Source organism: Brachyistius frenatus, unplaced genomic scaffold, assembly GCF_029030835.1.
Source record: "Brachyistius frenatus isolate BFR_SWC_R1_liver_20210118 unplaced genomic scaffold, ASM2903083v1 Contig_8, whole genome shotgun sequence".
In the NCBI taxonomy this organism is placed as follows: Eukaryota; Metazoa; Chordata; class Actinopteri; family Embiotocidae; genus Brachyistius; species Brachyistius frenatus.
The window spans coordinates 7,298,793-7,316,278 of NW_027210607.1; the positions used below are offsets into that span (position 1 = coordinate 7,298,793).

The 17,486-nt window shown below is 42.4% G+C and overlaps 1 protein-coding gene across 2 annotated transcripts in view; it reads left to right on the top strand.

Annotated features, from left to right (window-relative positions):
- Positions 1-1,477: 1,477 nt before the first annotated feature.
- The window catches only part of mcu (mitochondrial calcium uniporter), a 55,949-nt gene continuing 39,940 nt past the window's right edge, over positions 1,478-17,486 (top strand). For both annotated transcript variants that reach the window (XR_011310578.1, XM_069690169.1), the window contains exon 1: positions 1,478-2,077. Coding sequence is in view for 1 of the 2 variants with exons in the window: in XM_069690169.1 (XP_069546270.1) it covers positions 1,961-2,077 (117 nt within the window). In the remaining variant the exon portion in view is untranslated. The remainder of the gene's footprint in view (positions 2,078-17,486) is intronic.

Below are 17,486 nucleotides of genomic sequence, written 5' to 3' on the forward strand. Positions count from 1 at the left end.
TATTTTGAAGGACTCAACATTTAAGAGAAGTGCTGTCAATTGTATGCTATCTTGTTGTCTTACTTTTTCACTGTGACTACCTATCTTTATGTTGGGAAAAAACTGGGGTCTGACATATAGGCTATATTGTATTTACCCCTTGTTGATCCTTTGTTTAAGAGTTGACTACACTGATTCAACATTGTAAACAAAATTCAAAGAGCAAACAGAATTGTGCACAATTGCACATGGCTTAAAAGACCCAATGAACTCTAGAACCTGCAGGTATTTTCACTTTACTGCAGGTTCTTTTGTTTACAATGCTGACACACCATGTGTAAATGCACACTGTCACTGTACAGTCAGAGTGGGAGTGGGAAGGGTTCTGTGAGCCAATGGCTGGTAGTATTGGGCACCGCACAAAGATTCGCTTTGTGAATCAATGCAGCCTTGAGGCTTTGAGCAGGTCCTTGTCCATGGCTGAGAATTTGCATTTAAATTGCATCACCCACACAGCCTGATGCCCTGCACCTGAAGAAGTACAGAGGGAATTGGGATAACTTTAGGGGCAATGACATATTACTGTATTTCACAAACAGAAGAAAAGCACGATCAACCACAAAACAACCAAATCTCGATGTGCTTTTCTCTTTTTATTGTAGTATTATTTTACTGTCAAGATATGAAGCCGTGTTGTCATAATAATCACTGCACTAAAAGTTACAAAATGTGTTTTTGCTTTTGTACAGTATATTAACAGTTCAAGGGTTACTGTATCTTATCTGGTTTTTCAATTGACCAATACAGGTTTGGCAGATATCACATGACGGGCTCAGTCAAAGATTAAGGAGATAGGTTACATTCCACTGAGGGGAGTCTCCTTGGCATACATTAACCAAACGAACCCATTACCACTCCCATTACCCTGAATTTGCAGTGGTTGAGTGATTCTGAAGAAAATAACAACACACTTTGTTCTCGACTGCTTGCCCTTATGCTCTGTCATTTGTGGACAGAAGCATTGAAACGCACTGAAATGGCTGTACATTAGGAAGAAGCTCCCATGCTGTTTAAAAGTCATTGAAGAGCAGCTCAGTTAGATTTGATCCTGTAGGTTTCTCTTTTGGGACATAGTCACAAGTGTGACTGAAGGACAAGCTAATATTAGACAGGGTTACAGAGGAATAGGTGGTGCGGCCAGAGACAGCAAGTCATTCAGACAAGTTAGATTGTGTCTGTCTCTTTCAAGGGAGCTGGAGATCTTTGAAGGGATAGTCAGCTCTACAATAAGTGGCCAAAATTGCTATAGTGATGGTTAAGCAAGTTTTTGTGTACAGCTATAGAAAGATATGGAAGCCATTTTCCCATCTCATGATGGTTTAATTATGCCATAAGAAAAGAAAGAAATAGCCAATAAAAAGAGAAATACAAGCTTTTGACTGCTGTTCTATGGACAAGTGTGCATGCAACTCAGTACTATGTTTATAGTGGTATTTTATTCACTATATATCTTTTTGGATTTACAGCTGTGCATATAGTCCAACACTGAGATTTTATATACAGTAACACATATATGTACAGTGTAGTGCATTAGACACATACACATGCTTTATTTTGCAATATGTCCAGCCTTATACAATGTTAATAGAGATTGTGAGTGTTGGTGTATTAGTGTAAACAGCGTAAGGTAGTGCATTGTACAGGTTTGTTTATTCATCATATGATATTCACACTTGAAAATCAATATAGTAACAGGGGTGTTTTGTAGGTGAGGAAGACACGTGAACTGCAGTCTGTGCATATGTTTGTTTTTCATTAGTCCGCAGAAAAGTGTTGTCTCTTTGCATACTGGTGCAACACTGGGCATGTGTATGAAGCCGTAGTCCAGCCCCGCAACCCGCCCACCACCCTCCCCACTTCCCTTCGGTGCGTCTAGGTCCGCCCGCAGCAGTCTCGGTCCCGGCGAGGTTTCACTACAGAGATGGCTGCGAAAGTGTGCAGATCAGTACTCCTGTTGTCCCGGAGCAGCGGAGCGGTGGCCGGCAGTCTGCCTGCAGTTGTTGTATCCTCGCAGCGACACCATCAGCACATAAGACCGGTAAGTCCCAGGACGTCTGAGCGCACAGGGAGATGTGTCGGACCGGGCAGGCAGAGGCTGAACCGGAGACAAGGCAGCTGTGGCGGCTGGGCTGGCTAAGGAAGTAAAGCTAACTAGCCTCAAGCTTTTCTGTTCATGTTTTTTCTTGATGTTGCGCTTCACGGAAAGGTGAGGTACAAGATGAGTCACGATACGTGTCCCGGTGTCGTGTGGGTATTTTAATCCACGGTGGGACGTGGAGCTTTGACAGAGGCAATGCAGTTTTTCTGGAACACTTGATGAAGCCCATCGACACCCCACTGGCGCTGCCCCGCCGTTTACTGTAATTAGCCTTCAGACACTCGGCTTTCACATCATGCCTCATATCTCATCATCCCCCCGCGTCTTTCAACTTTGCTGGCATATATATATATATTCCCCCCCCCCCCCAATGCCATTCTGATCGCTGAATTTGAATGAGGTTCCGTTTAAGGTTTTTGGATTATTTCAGAGTATCTGCAGTATGTGGTGGGATTGGTTCGGACGGCCGGGGAGGAGGGGGGGGGAGCTCATTTTTGTGCTATTGCAATAAGGATGTTCAGTGCGAGCTGCTTTTGGCTGCAGATTTGGGGAGGTTTGATTGACAGTCCATAACTGATGGTCCCCCCACATCTCTCTGCTCCTACATGGGTGTTTGAACTGCAGCGTCTGCGTGGTGGTGCAGCAGCAGAAACTCAGAATAATGAATATCTGTACAGAGCTAGAGGGGAAAACTACAGTTGTGTGTGTGTGTGTGTGTGTGTGTGTGTGTGTGTGTGTGTGTGTGTGTGTGTGTGCGCGCGCCAAGCCTTGACACACAGAGAGAGTGAGTGTGTGTGTGTGTGTGTGTGTGTGACAGAGTTAGAGAGAGAGAGTGTGTGTGACAGAGTTACACTCACTGTTTATTCATGCACACATACAGTATAAGACTTCACAGGAACATGGAAGCCCACACTTGAATGATGTCAGACTCTCCAGCCAGCCAGCTGTATCTCCCCTCCCTGCGGGTGTTTCCCCATTCAGCTGGGAGATCCTGGGTTTTCCGGAAAGCTGACTCAAGTCCTTTTCCATGGCCCCTGTAGCAATAGATGCAGCCTCAAACCTGCTCACCATAACCTGAATACAATAGTGTTTACAAAACTGTCATTACAGTGCAATAGTTGCACAGCTTGTTCCCGCCTCTGTGTTACCCTCTCCCTCCGCTGAGATGATGAGCTTTTACAGCAGCTGCATGAGGGGGGAACCGAGGCACAGAATAGATGTGAATAGGAAAGAATGAGGAAGTCATTGCAACCCAGAATGGAAGGGCCCCTTAACAACTACCTACTGCTGTAATATTTTGAGTCTTTTTTCTTTGCTCCTTCTTTTCTTACTTTTTGTGTTACCTTTGTGTGTTTTCTCTCATGTTTTTCCTTCCTTACTGCTCCTTTACGCAAACATTTGGACGCTTGCCACAGGCCTTGTGAAATTAAATGAGGCTTGTCTTCCTCTCTGAAACCGGCCAAGCCTAGAGGTTAAGTAGCTGTCAGAACAGAGACACACACACACACGGTCCATATCTCCACACCAGACCCCGCTGCTGTTGCCCACTGTGAACTATTACGGTGAAGAAATTTAATTTAGGTAATATTCTGCCCTCTTCTAAAATAAGTAGGTCTATTTAAACCTTCCGTGATCTAACAGGGTGAGTTGCAGCTTTCTTCATCTCTCGGCTGTGTTGGCCCTAATAATTTTAAATTTTATTTGAGTCTCGTCAGGTTGTGGTTTTGTTTGTCTGTCATTTTGTGTCTTCGTCCACTGAAGCGTTGCTGCAGCAGCTCCTAACGCGGCCCTGTCACTTTGTGACAGCAGAGTCTCTTTATTCATTTGTGAGTCTCTTGCTGCAGTGTGGAAACTCTGTCCGTGGACCTGTGTTTATAAAGCTGCAGTGGGAGACACAGTTGCCATGAAGCATGTAGTCTCTGTTAGTGGGACGTGTGTCCCAAAAGACCCAAATTTGTTGTCTAGAGCCCAGTTGTAATTGATGAACAGAGTGAAGGCTATGACTGCTGCCTCTGTAATGTGGTGCAGTCATGACGATTTGACTCCTCAGAGATGCAAAGCAGACAGTGGGCTCCAGAGGCTCACATTTAATGTGCAGTTGATTACTATTGAGTCAGCTATCATATAAAACGCTGCTGTCCTGATGTGTGGCAGGGGGGTGGAGTCACTGCGAATCAACAATCCTCGTAAAAGGACTATAAATCACATCAGGGTTTTCTGTAGTATGAGCTAATTGAGTCAATATTTCCATATATTGCATTTAACATATAGGATTTATCAGAAAATGTGAGCGTAAAAGAGAACAAATCAAGTTTTATTTAGTTATATATTTCCATTTAAGACGATGTGATGATTAAAGCTGAGCAGCTGGTAGCTGTTGCAGCTGGGGCCAGGGGGTCGAGGCCCACTCCTGCCTTTTAATCCAATTAGTGTAGGAGTAAACTAATTTATCCCCGCTGTGTTGACGGACTCAAGTGATGAAGTCATCCGGATTAGTGTGATAAGAGAGTGACTTCAACTTGTGGCTATGCTAAAGGCGATAAGATAGTTGAATGATTGCTAGACTTGTCCACTCAGTCAGTTCCATTAATGTAATCCCACCATTCACGGACAAAGTGGTTTCTGACTCCACTTCTAATCCCACGTTTACATGTATGACCGAGAGCAGCATTGTATGGAAGATATAAATATTGTAAAAATGATGATTGAATGTCCCATTAGCTGTCATTTATCTGAGCTAATTCATGATTTTATTATTCATTATGGAGTCTGATGGTTGACAGATTTAAGACAAGCTCTTGTGGAAAACAATTGGTGGCAGTGTAGGACATTAGGGGGGTTATGATGATGACTCTCATGTCAGTTCTCAGATCTGATCACATCATGTCTGGTACCTCTGCTAGAAGAGGATTCTTTATAATCTTTGGTCATCACCGCTGATATTGAATTACTGTCTGTACACAGGGGCAGTTTTTATGGGTATGGAGAGCAATTTAGAGGGTTCTCTTTGGTGGGTGAGAAAACTGATCTGAGTTCTCTTGCAGGGTCTCATACTCTTGGTAGGCTGCATGAGGCAAAGTGATGAGGTCGAGTTTCAGTCCGAGTTTAGTTGTAGTTACAAAATGATTGATTTGTTAAATGGATCTTCCACTCAGTCAATGTACCATGCGGTCTTCTTGCCACTGATCATTTGATGGTTTCCGTTACCACATTAGCATATAGTATCAACTAGTTTCGGTGAATATGCTATATGAATACATTGCTTTAAAGAATTTATTTTAGTTTTACAGTAGCGGACACAGAACTAATTCAGTGAAATCATGTCGAGCTGTGTTGACAAGGAAACTCCAAAAGCAGTGGAGCATTACACATTAGAAGACCCTCTTTAATGTCTTTGTGTTGCTAACAAAGTAAGATACAATATAGCATCATATAGCATATGGAATATCCATTAAAAGGGTGAATGAAAGCATCAGTAATTTGCTCACTGGTTTGACTAAATCCATTCCATTTAAAAAGATGGCAGTGTAACTCAACATTTAGCAAGACTCATATCTGTTCCCACTAAGCAGTTGAAAAGCAGAGTAGTTTGGTCCACCGCCTGACTACCCACTCTTAACTGTTTGAATTGGTTTTAGATGGTGAGCTGCAGAGCAATGAACAGGAAATAGAGGTGAGACGACCAATCTTATGTTGCCAGGCAGGTGTGTTGGTACACTCTGCTTCTGCGGCAATTTATCTTAGTTAGACCAACGTGTCGAGAGACAGAATGACTGCCGCTGCCCTTCTGGAGGACCTCAGTACCCAGTAAGATTTAGAGTTTGTCACGAGCTGTGACCTCCGCATGTTTGTGTTATTTGCATCAGGTAATGTTTCCCGGAAATGGCCATATACAGTATCGGTGTAAAAGGTGAGGTGAAGTGGACTTAATGCATAGATATAGATATTAATTATTTGATTATCAAATGAGCAACAATATATTGAAAGATAGGACATCGAAAGATGTCGTGCCTACTGCATTGAATAATACCATAGCAGTCTGTTTTTGTGCAATCCAACATTCCTGCCTTTCTTGATAAACAAAAAACACAGGGCTGAGGTAGTTTTGTAAAAATATGCAGCATTGACTAAACAGGTTCAACAGAAAAGAGATTATTCTCAATACTAATATAAACATTTAGAATCTTTAAGTGGACAATTTATGAGTTACACTTGTGCAATTTGTTTCTATTGAATCTTGCTTCTACAGTTTTTTTTAATAACTGTCAGTTTTATCTTTACTGATATTGTCAGGAATGTGTAAACTCAATTTTATGTCCATTTGTAGCCTAATATTAAAGAAGGTGTTGTACTGGATGGCATTATAATGTTTATATATATATATATATATATGGGGTGCACCACTAAATGTAATGCTGTGCAGTACAACACCATCACTTACTATGACTTGCATAGTACATCGTATCATTTAATTTAATTTAATAAACACTTCTGACTATAAAAAATAAAAACCCTGAACCTTCTGAAATTATATACATCATAAATCCATTTAATTGCCACGGGTACCTAATAAAGTGGCCTCTGAGTGTATACCATGCTCAGTGACTACGAATGATCTTTATTCATTTCTCAATCCCACTAAATACCTGAAGACACATTCAAATATTTAATGTCACTGAGAAACGAGTCAACCAATCAGAAGAGAGGGTCATTGATATCAGTGTGCCTTTAAGACATAGACACAAAACAGCCTGTTTTTGGCAGAGCTCCAGAGAGAAGCTTAAGGGAAGAGATGCAAATCAGATGGCTTTAACACTTAAAACCATAAAAATATCTTGTTATGGATAAGACTGCAAATAGAACAGTAAAAATGTAAAATATGGGACTTTTGAGGGAGAACAGGCCTGCTATGTCTCATTTTTACCTGTAAGACTCATGTTGTAGTGTCTTTGCTGGTATCTCATGTCAGTGTAGTGATAATGCCATGGATTGTGTCACAATCTAACAGAATAATAAGTGTGTGTTGTCATGTGAGTGCAGTGATGAAATGCTGATGGCTTTAGTGGCTGTGCTCCTGACAGAGCTCCTGTCAGCTCAGATGGCGATCACCCCGTAGAGAGGTAGCCAGAGCGATTTCCAGTGTCTGCTGTGGTTTGGGAGCTCTATGGCTGACCGGGCAGGCGTGCTGCACTGAAACTGAGAGCGGTGCATTTGTTCTGCTGCACCCTTTTTTTTTTGGACACTTTTCTACAGAGATTCTCACTGTATCCATTGCAATTAGGCTGACAGGTTTGTGAAATGGTTGAGCTAAGGCCTGAGATGGGCTTTGTCAGAGTTCAGTCTCAGGACAGTCAATCATATCAAGTACTACAAATACACGGCTGTAGAAACTGAAGAGGTTACATTCTTTCAGGGTTTTTCTTTAACCCTCGTTGATTTAATTTAGTCGTTATACTGCATTTTGTGTGCACAGTGATAGTTACAACATCTCATCGCCCATTAGGTTTTTAAAATTTAATTGCTCCAGACTTCAACTGCAGCAAGTCATGCTCAGACAACATGCAATTTTCTAACTAGTAAATAATTTTTTATAACTAAATTACTGCATATTTTTTGTAAACAAGGTATTTATTTTGCCAAGTCATTGTCACAGAGAGGAAAAACTTGCCTTCTTTCTTCCTCTTAGGCTCTGCTGGGTCTCCAAACATATGCTAGTGCGTGTCCTGTTTCCCGTTGTGCTTTCTTCTTCTAATTTCCCTGCGCTCTCCCGAGTCCATCACATCGCATGCACCTGCTTAGCACTGTAACCTTTCTCACGCTCACCAGCTGTTTGCCCCGTGGTCACATAGAATTACCCTGGATGGTGAAACGTTTGAGACACTGAAGAAAGTGTTCTGCATTAAGCAAGTGTTGCTGTCCCCTTGTTTGTATACGGTATAGTATGGCACGCTTCTGTTACCTGCTCATTGTGGAGACGCTGCAGTATTGTAATAGATGAGACTATTGTGGTGGACGAAGTCCTCATTAGTACTCTGGAAGGGATTTCACCCTTGAAGTGGTAAATGACTGGTGAAGCTCTGCTGTTGGCATTGACTAATTAGCTGCTTCCCATGTTTCTGTGTGGCCCAGCGTGTCTCCAGTCATGTCGGAAAAGGACATAAAACTATGACAACGTGTGTAATGCGATGATGGATGGAGGCGATGCTTGGTTACCCCCTCTCGTCCTGAGACTGGTGGCATCCTCTGCCAGGAGGGCAGGTGGGGCAACTACTCGAACCTGAAGGTCATTGGCGGCCCGGCCTTTTATGCCATTAGATACGGAATCAAGCTCATTATTGTGACAAATCTCTGGGAATGCCGGGTCCAAATGAGCAGTATAAATTAGACCGGGCAGATTTGACTTGTACGAAGGTCAGCTGGGCCCAAATCTGTCAAAAATATGTGACAGTTATGCTGCAGCATTTCCAGATTGAGGAGTTGTGCTGTCATTTTGTTGATCTACACACTGCTTGAGTTTTGCAAAAGGACATCTCAGTTTACACAAAACCTTGGCAAATTCAACATGAGCAGCAAGAGTACATTGGGGAGGATTTAAGGTGAGGGGTTACTTGCAGGCCACAGGACCTTAAAGTTAGGATCACTTTAATTGCACACGGTCATATGAGTATGGTAATATCCTATGCATTTGCATCCTGTCATGAATTAATCCCAGTTTGCTTCCCTCAGAGTTCAGTTGAAGATCACCCTGTGAAATATTAAGACTCTCCCATATGTAGCTAATTAGTGAGAAAGGCGGGGCTGACCTCTCCTTCAGGAAGTATCGATTCTTTCTACCCTTGTTTATACAAAGTTCATGGTGAAATACTACAAGCGGCAGAGCTGGATAGATGTTAGCTGAGCCCAGAGACACTGACAGTGGGTAGTTATATAACTTTCAAACTTGTGAGTGCCTGGAATTTATTAGTCAGTAAATAAATTTCGCCTCGAATTCAGGTTTGTCTGCTCCATTCCTCAGGGATAAGCCTCTCCCTCTCAGTGGTTATTTGCATGTAGCCCAGTAATTTAAACATCTCTGAGCAGCAGATTTGGGGAAAGCAGGCACACTGAGTCAAGATTAGATAGTGTCCTGATAGATATTGTGTGCGGAGCGTCTCATATCAGTCCCATGAAAGGGACGTATTGTCTGAATCCGTTCTGCCCAGTATCCCTGCGTGCTCCCACTTATCTACACAGCTTTATTGCTTTATTGAATTGAAAACTATGGCATATTGACACGTACATCAATTTCTATTGTTCAGTGAAAAGCAGAAAACAGTCATATTAAGGCAGGGCAGCAGGAGAGGAGAACCTGGCTTTTCTGTGGATGGTGAGGCAGCTCTTAATTGGAATCGGAAACGTAATGTATGAATGAGTCCTGTTTTACTGATGGAGTAATGGCTGGAAATTTATTCAGACGAATGTTGGGAATCTGTGATGTGAGGATTCCCTTGGCCCCAGGCTCACCTCTTTCACTGAAGAGAAACTGGCATTACAGCTTTCCCATCTCACTGCCAGCCGAACTAAAAGGATTATTGTCTCTGTCTAACTACTACAGAACAGAGCGCTTTTTTTATTCCTTCAAAATTAGAATTTTACTCAGAAGACCATTATCCCCTTTCCAGCAAAAACTACGCAGGGAAAAATGCTCAATCACGTCTTAAAGTGATGTTTTTACTTGGTGGCACTGCTGCTGCAAACTTGAATTGCTACGACTATCAGTATCCTCCAAAGTTTAATCAGTTTTTAGGCGTATACATCTACGTGGCATCTGTCATGTTTGACGGAGAAGCAGCACATTTCAGACTCTTGACAACCGATTTGAGTGTAAATACTCTGTAAATTATTTATATATGCATCCAGGTCTCTTTGAAAGTCTTGTGGAGGCATGGGTAATACATTACTTGGCATTCACGATGCAATTCTGCTCCATTAGGTTACAGTTTAACCAAATTAGAATACAACACATATGGTAGATTTTGGAGGTCGTCCCTTGAAAGGCAACTAAAGCGTACAAATTACTAAATAGTTCTCTATCAAAGGGGGATTCCTGCAAACTTAAACAAGGCTAATAGCACTCTAATCGTTTGGACACAGATGCAGAAACACTCTCACACACACACAAGCTCGTAAGTAGTCCTTTTGTTCCTGCTGGATCGATGCACTAGGTTAATGGCAAGAGGGCTTGACATTCTCAAGTTCGTTACACTTTTTTTGTCCCGGTGATTTCAGCGTATGCGCCAATGTCTCCTCTGATAAACCCAGTTGATCCCTTAGGTGCAGTGGAAAGATGTAGGCAGCTCTCACTGGAAGGAAACCTGCATGAAAGATACTTGGGTTTCTAGCAAACTGAGGGCTCTGCTGGTCATGGTTAAACAGGATGTATGGAGAGCTGTGACATCATCCTTGTGTCGAGGTCATTGTGGCTAGTGGGAGTAAGTGTCGACTTGAGAGGAATTATCTCTTCACGGTGGCTTAGTGAGGCATGGTGCCAAGCAGGCGACTGTTGTTTCTTTTTTAGCAACGGCTCACTTGTGCTTCTTTTACCCTGGGTGGTCAGCACACATTAGCTACAGCAATCAGATCAGAGATTTTTTAAAGAAGCATACTTTTACTGGTACTTCATGCTTTGTGCCAAGAACCAATTAAAGAAGAGTGCTGATTTGACATGTGAAAGGCATCTTAGCAAAGAAACTGAACATCACAAGTTTTTGTGATCTAAAAAAACAGAAGCGTGTATTTTTGTCTCCATGAATACAAAAGCAATTTTAAAGTACAGCCGGACCGATGTTTTGGATTCTAATATTCAAACTTTTTGTCTACTTTTCGTGGCCTTTTGGCCCCCAAAATCACTGCGTGACTATACGGGTCTGGGTACGCTCCATAGGGGAATCGCTTGCTGTCATTGCATCTTACTTTGGATTAAACGATTAGAGCAGATTTAACTTCAATCCAATCAATCAACCCATGTGACTACATTTAGAAAAAAACGTACGACTTCAATGTCATCGTACTTATCCACGTATACTGCTCTGTGATTGGTCCACCCTACAGAGTGTCTGAGCCAGCCGTTAATGCCAGCCGTGTTTCCAGACTATAATCACTGCAGAGCCAGGCTATACTTATGGTTATCAGGAGCGATGTTTTTAATCACTGGGCGCTTTTTTAAATTTGTATTGTGCACATACTTGGATCCACTTTTCTTACATAAATTTACATCAAAGACAACTGAGTTTTATTTGTTTGGGGCCAGTAAATGATGTATGAGAAAATCCTTCCCTTGTTTTATTTTTTCCTCCGAGAACTTCAAGGGCCATTTATGCTGACTCACAAAACGTCTTTATTTCAGTTTTGCCCCTCTTTGCTTTCACAAAACCAGCCTGCCTAGGGCCTGAAATGAACTGTCTGTGTTTTGTGAATGATGCTTGTGACAGCCTCATTACACAACCGGAAGTCAAGAAGTGAGTCTTAACTGAGATTTATCAGACTCCAGGAACATCCAAGGAGTCAATGAGCCCCAGAAAGCCAGTCTTTCTGTTTCGGCCGGGAGCCCAGTTTGTTTGCACTGTAATTACCCTGATTGTAGTGGTGCCACGGTCGACACAAGCACGCACAGGGTATTCACCATGGAGAAAGCAAACAGGGATGCACACCTCTGTTAAACAATGGACTCTAACTCTTTATGTCCAACTGTTTTATTTGTAAGGATTATCTGGACCAGAGAGACAAGACAAACACGTCTTGCAAGGGTCACAGCAGGTGTAATCTAACCTCATATATTTTTTAAGAGTGTAATTTTTGGTGCGCATGTATAGTATTTTGCCGCTCTGCAACTCTGGATTCCTAATAATGTTCCTGTTGATTGGAAGCCCGTCTCCCATGACTACTTGAGCTGTAGTTTTAAATGAATCAGTGGTCTGAGCACTCAGTGTTGCCTCTTTTAATTAACTCCCACACTATACCAGCAAAAGTGGATCAATGACGCCTGGAGAGACACTCATATGGAGTAAGCATGCCTGGTTGTATGGGCATGAGAAGAGGTGGGGAGGGGTTAAATATGAGGGGGGAGGCTGGTGTTGAGGGTTTCAGGCTGTCTTTTGCTGCCTTAGCACTTTGGAGTCTTATTCAAACCAACCAGTCATTTTAATGATATTTCATATTTCTTTGTTCGTGGGAGGTTCTGACCTGATAATCCTATTAGTGGGGGATTGTGCAAGTGTTGCAAGGCCTTGAGCATATGTCCAAATTATTATATCAGTTCTGATTATGTAGGAAGCAGGGCATTGATGATGCACTTTACACTGTAGCAAAAAACCCTGTAAATGTAAGATTGACATACATCAGTCCCGCCCATTGGTTTTACTTAATACAACTAAAGATTTCGTACAGTTGGCAAATGAACGTTGTCTCACAGATGTATGTTTTTGCCATTACATATATTCTTATGGGCCAGTCCATCTTCGTCTATTCTAAACCACTGTGCCCTTCTTCATACAGTGCTGCACTGTCTTCCTGTGTGCAGAAGTCAGGAAGGACTTAGAGGGGACGGTGTGTGTGAGATACAATCTTGTCTCTGCTCAAAGGCACCTCCGGAAAGCAGAGCAGTAAGTAAATTGCTTATGTAAATAGCTCTGCTGCTATAATCCATTGTTGATGAGGTCTCTGACGTGGCGGCCTGATTTTGAAATTCTTTTGTTCTTTGGATGAACAGAGCAGTTAACTCTTGACTTACAGCGGTATGAGGCAATATATTTTATTGGGAACATTCAATAGTACAATCAGCAGCACTACAGATATGGCAGTGTTTGATTAAAACAATGTAAACCCTTGGTGTCGTTAGCGGTCATTGTATTTGTTAATGAAAGCCGACAGCCATAATTGTTGTTGCTGGCCATTGAGTTAACGCGCACCGTTGGTAGAAGCTCATCTTTATGGTGCAGCTGCATTGTGGTATTAATAAGCATAACATTTGTGTGGGCTAATGCTAATTAGCACAATCAGCGTGATTGGGGAATACTTTTCCTATGAGCTCTGACAGTGTATTCAGGCTGTGACTGTTTAAGGCACTAAGGTAGAAATCTGTCTGTTGCTCCTTAATAAGCTCAGGCTGTGCAGTACAGCGGGTGTGCCATAGCTATACTCATCTCGCATTTTGTTGTATGACAGACCTGTGAGGAAAAACAGAAATGTTTTGGTTATGTGCTTGTGCGCCCAAACACACACACACACACACACACACACACACACACACACACACACACACACACACACACACACACACACACACACACACACACACACACACACACACACACACACACACACACACACAAAGCTTTGCCACTTTTCTTGATGGAGATTGAGGAAGAAGCAGCTGACCTTGAAAACACTTGTGGTTTTCTCGTCTTCATTCTGCACACGGAGGTCAAAAAGCCACAGTCTGCGAGTCCCATGACCTTCTGTCAGAGAAGGTTAGCGATGAACCTGTCACCTGCACGCTGCTGTATGGCATGAGTGTACGTGCATAATCAGCCGGCCTGGCGTCAGCTCGAAACAAACAAGCTTCTCTCAAATTCACACACACAAAACCTTCCTTTTTTCTTGTGAGACTGTGGATTGTTAGTCAGCTGTTTGTGTGAACACTTGTTCAAAGGCTTTGATTTGAAATTAAGCTGTGAGCAAAAAAAAAGAAGCAGGCAGCATGAAGAAGTGGAGATACTAGACATTTCCATTCTCACTATACTGTTACTCATCCTTTGCCAGCTAGCTAGAGGTCTGCCACTCTATAAATAGGACTGAGGAGATGGTGGAGAGGAGACTTTGTTGGAAAATGCATTTCCATGGAGACAGTCTTCATTGGGCTTTGGTTTTGTGATGAGAGAGCCATTGTGGAGGAGAAGATTGTGACTTAGTTTAGGTAAAAGTATGTTTATCCATATGTAGTTGTCAGGACAACGTTGTCACAGCAGTCTGGTAAATAAAGACAAGCTTGTACCGCTCTGCTGGTTGCAGATGTCGTAGCAACTATATCCGTTTTGCTTTTGAAACATGTGATCGGCACACGGACCATTGTGTTTGTAAAGTTTGAATCACTCTGCCACGCTTAATGCCACACACACACACACACACACACACACACACACACACACACACACACACACACACACACACACACACACACACACACACACACACACACACACACACACACACACACACACACACACACACGCACATAAATACAGCCCTGCTCCTTTCCCTCATGTATGCAAAATATCTTGTGTGGACAGACACACAAGCACAGATCTCATTTTCATCTTGAACGACAGTCAGTCTGTACAAGGCACGTGGATGTGTCTGCCTCACTGTAATTGTGCTCCGTTACGTTGCTCGTGAGGTATTTAGAAGTGGCAGCATGTCGAGCGTGTGACAGCTCTATTAAATTATTTGAACATTTTAGCCTTAGCTATTTCCTTGTTTTGTTAGTGTGGGTAAAAGAGTGTAACTGTTGTCTCCACGGCATTGATCTGAGTGTGGGTGGGGCTCTCTGGTCTGTATGAAAAAATTCACACACTTCTCTCTGACCCTGGTATTTGTGTGCCTTGTGTTGTGTTTTGGCTGCTGTGTTGCCCATCTGCAACAGAGCCCTGAAACATCCCTGTTATACGCAGGGAGGAGACAATTATCTGCCTGTCAGAGAAAAGTTTTCCCAGTTATTCCTCCACGCAGCCACCGCATAGAGATCAAATGCTTGTGATTCAGCTAGACTGTTACCAGGTGTCAGCCTCACTGTTGTTTTTTCCAGGGAAAATAGTTAAATGGTGAGGAGGCAGAAGAGCTGAGCTTAGCATCAGAGTGGATCAGTGATGTACCTCCAGCTGAGCTTTCAACTCGCTCTGTCAGAGCCTTTACCAACCTCAGAGGAACCCGGGGGAAAGCCCAGCCCGGGCATGAACTGGGTTGAAGGAAAAAGGGAAGGAGGGAGAAGAAAGAGGGGAGATGGCGAAGTAAGGGGGAGACTTTTTCGATATGTAATACAGGCACAGTTTCAGTGATTCTATACTTTCAGCCTTAGGCAGCGTTTCTAAAGTTGCAATGTATCGAGCTTTCGTCTAAATCCAGGTATTTTACACGGGCATTAGGAGTACAGGAGAAATTCATCTTGTCAAAAATCAAGCCCACAAAGTTCACGTGCATGTGTGGCTAATAGAGGCTGATTTGGAGGTGAGAAGAGAAGTAAATATACATGTTCCTAGAGCTATTCAAAAGTCCTGGTGCTGCTGTTGCCTGGGTAACACTAAGCACCATGGAAATGTCCTTTTTCCAACTGAGACTCGAAGGTTATCCACCTCACATAGTTCTGTTCTCTGTTACGTATTAAAAATGTCATCTCCATTCTTCATATCATTCATTTAGCAAGACACAGTACAACATTCCTCTGGCAGACAAAGCCCTCAGCTTGTTTACTTGGCTACTGCACTGCACTCTCTACTCCCTTTCATTCATTGGGCGCCTTGAAATATATGAAACTCTATGATTCATTTCAGGCTTGAATTACTGAATTTCAAATGAGGTTTTTCTTGAACTGTAAACTTTTGATGCAAAATTGAATATAAATCATATATATGTTCTTGCTGTGGCTCAGTTTGCATTTGTCACAAAAAACCCACGGAAAAATAAATGAAGTCTAATTTGGCAGCCTGTTTCTGTATTGCCAATTGGGTCATAACTCTGCCCTAACATTGTGTTCATCTAACATTTTACTACACACCAAAATACATTTTTCGAGTATAAGCCCATGGGAGTGTCAGAATAGGTCAGGTTCAGCAGTCTGTTCCCTCGGACATATACATTCATTGATTTGAAAAAATGGCTGCAGTGTCTGGCAGAATCTGGTGGAGTTAAAACCCATGAGGCTACTGCTGAAAAATAGAAGAAGATGGACTTGGATGTGTTTAAATTTTGATGCGATTTTGACACCTCTTCTGTGTCACTGTCACAGTGTGGTCAGGACTTGTGATGTCAGATTGTTGGCAGCGTTAAGTGTAACAGAAACACACAATACAGTAGATGTCATTGAAGTTTTAGGCTCACCCATAGACTATATATAAAAATGGACATAGCTTCCATGTCTTAAAAAGGAGGTCAATGCAGAAGTGCCTTAAACTGCAATACCACTGAGGCTCTCGAAAAGCCTCTGGCTCCATAGTCTTCCATTCAACTTCTCTCATGGAATAAAATGTCAATAAAGTTTCCCCACAACGTATCATGGTGTGGTTAGCTAATGTCCTTCCTTCTTATTAATTTTCTGGTGGTCTGTCTTAAAATAATCCCATCATTAAATAGATATCAGGCCTCAAAATCTGTGTTTTTGGGGACGTGTCTGTGATTGACAGGCCCATGGTGCAGTCAGGTTTCCCCAATCTGAGCGGGGCTTAGTGTTCTCTGGTTTCCAATCAAATTGAGTCACATCCACTGCTCGCTCCTCCCCAGCTTGTTCAAATATGGTCACTTCTGGCTCAAAACCACTCCAAGCTGGCAGGATGGCAACAGACAAAAAGTGACACTCGAGGATTCATAACGGCAGTTCACACACCAATGAGTGAAATGACTGTTGGTTGACGCTTGGGCTCACCCAAACTACTATAAGAACCTATTGCTTTAAATCCCTTTTCAAATCCATTTTGGGTCACAAAAGACAACGAGGACAACAGGAAGGTTAAATTTTTATTTCTATCACACTCAGGTGATTCTGGCTGAATCTTCTGTTACCTTTTCTCCATTGGAATATTTCAAACTCAATCCAGACCAGTTTGATGAAATACCATCAGAAAAAGGATGCCTTCCAATAGCTGCTTTGCAATAAAAGCTTTACAGTGGTTTGCTAATGGAACATGTTTGATGTGAAGGAGCAGCGCAAAGTGTTGAGTTTGCATTCATAATATGTAACATAGAGTAGCTCTTTAGCAAGGCCACAGTATTGCAGTGCACTAGTAATATATCAAGATGTAAAGGTGCAGTGGAAATGATATACAAGCTCATTCTATACCGCCACAGTTCAACGAGTCAGAGGACACACTGGAGGTGAGAGGACAAGCCTTTCAGTCAGCTGGTGTGGGTTACATCTTTAAAATGTGAATGATTTCCTCAATTTAGCCGATTATCATTCTAATGCCTGATTTAAAAAGGTTAATGTTAGCACACCAGAACATTAGCAGAGATGTCATCCATGGGGCCTTGAACGTAGAAGTTTGAATTATATAGCAAATAAGCAAACTTCCACTGAGTCCGGGCTTTTATGTTCCTTGCATTT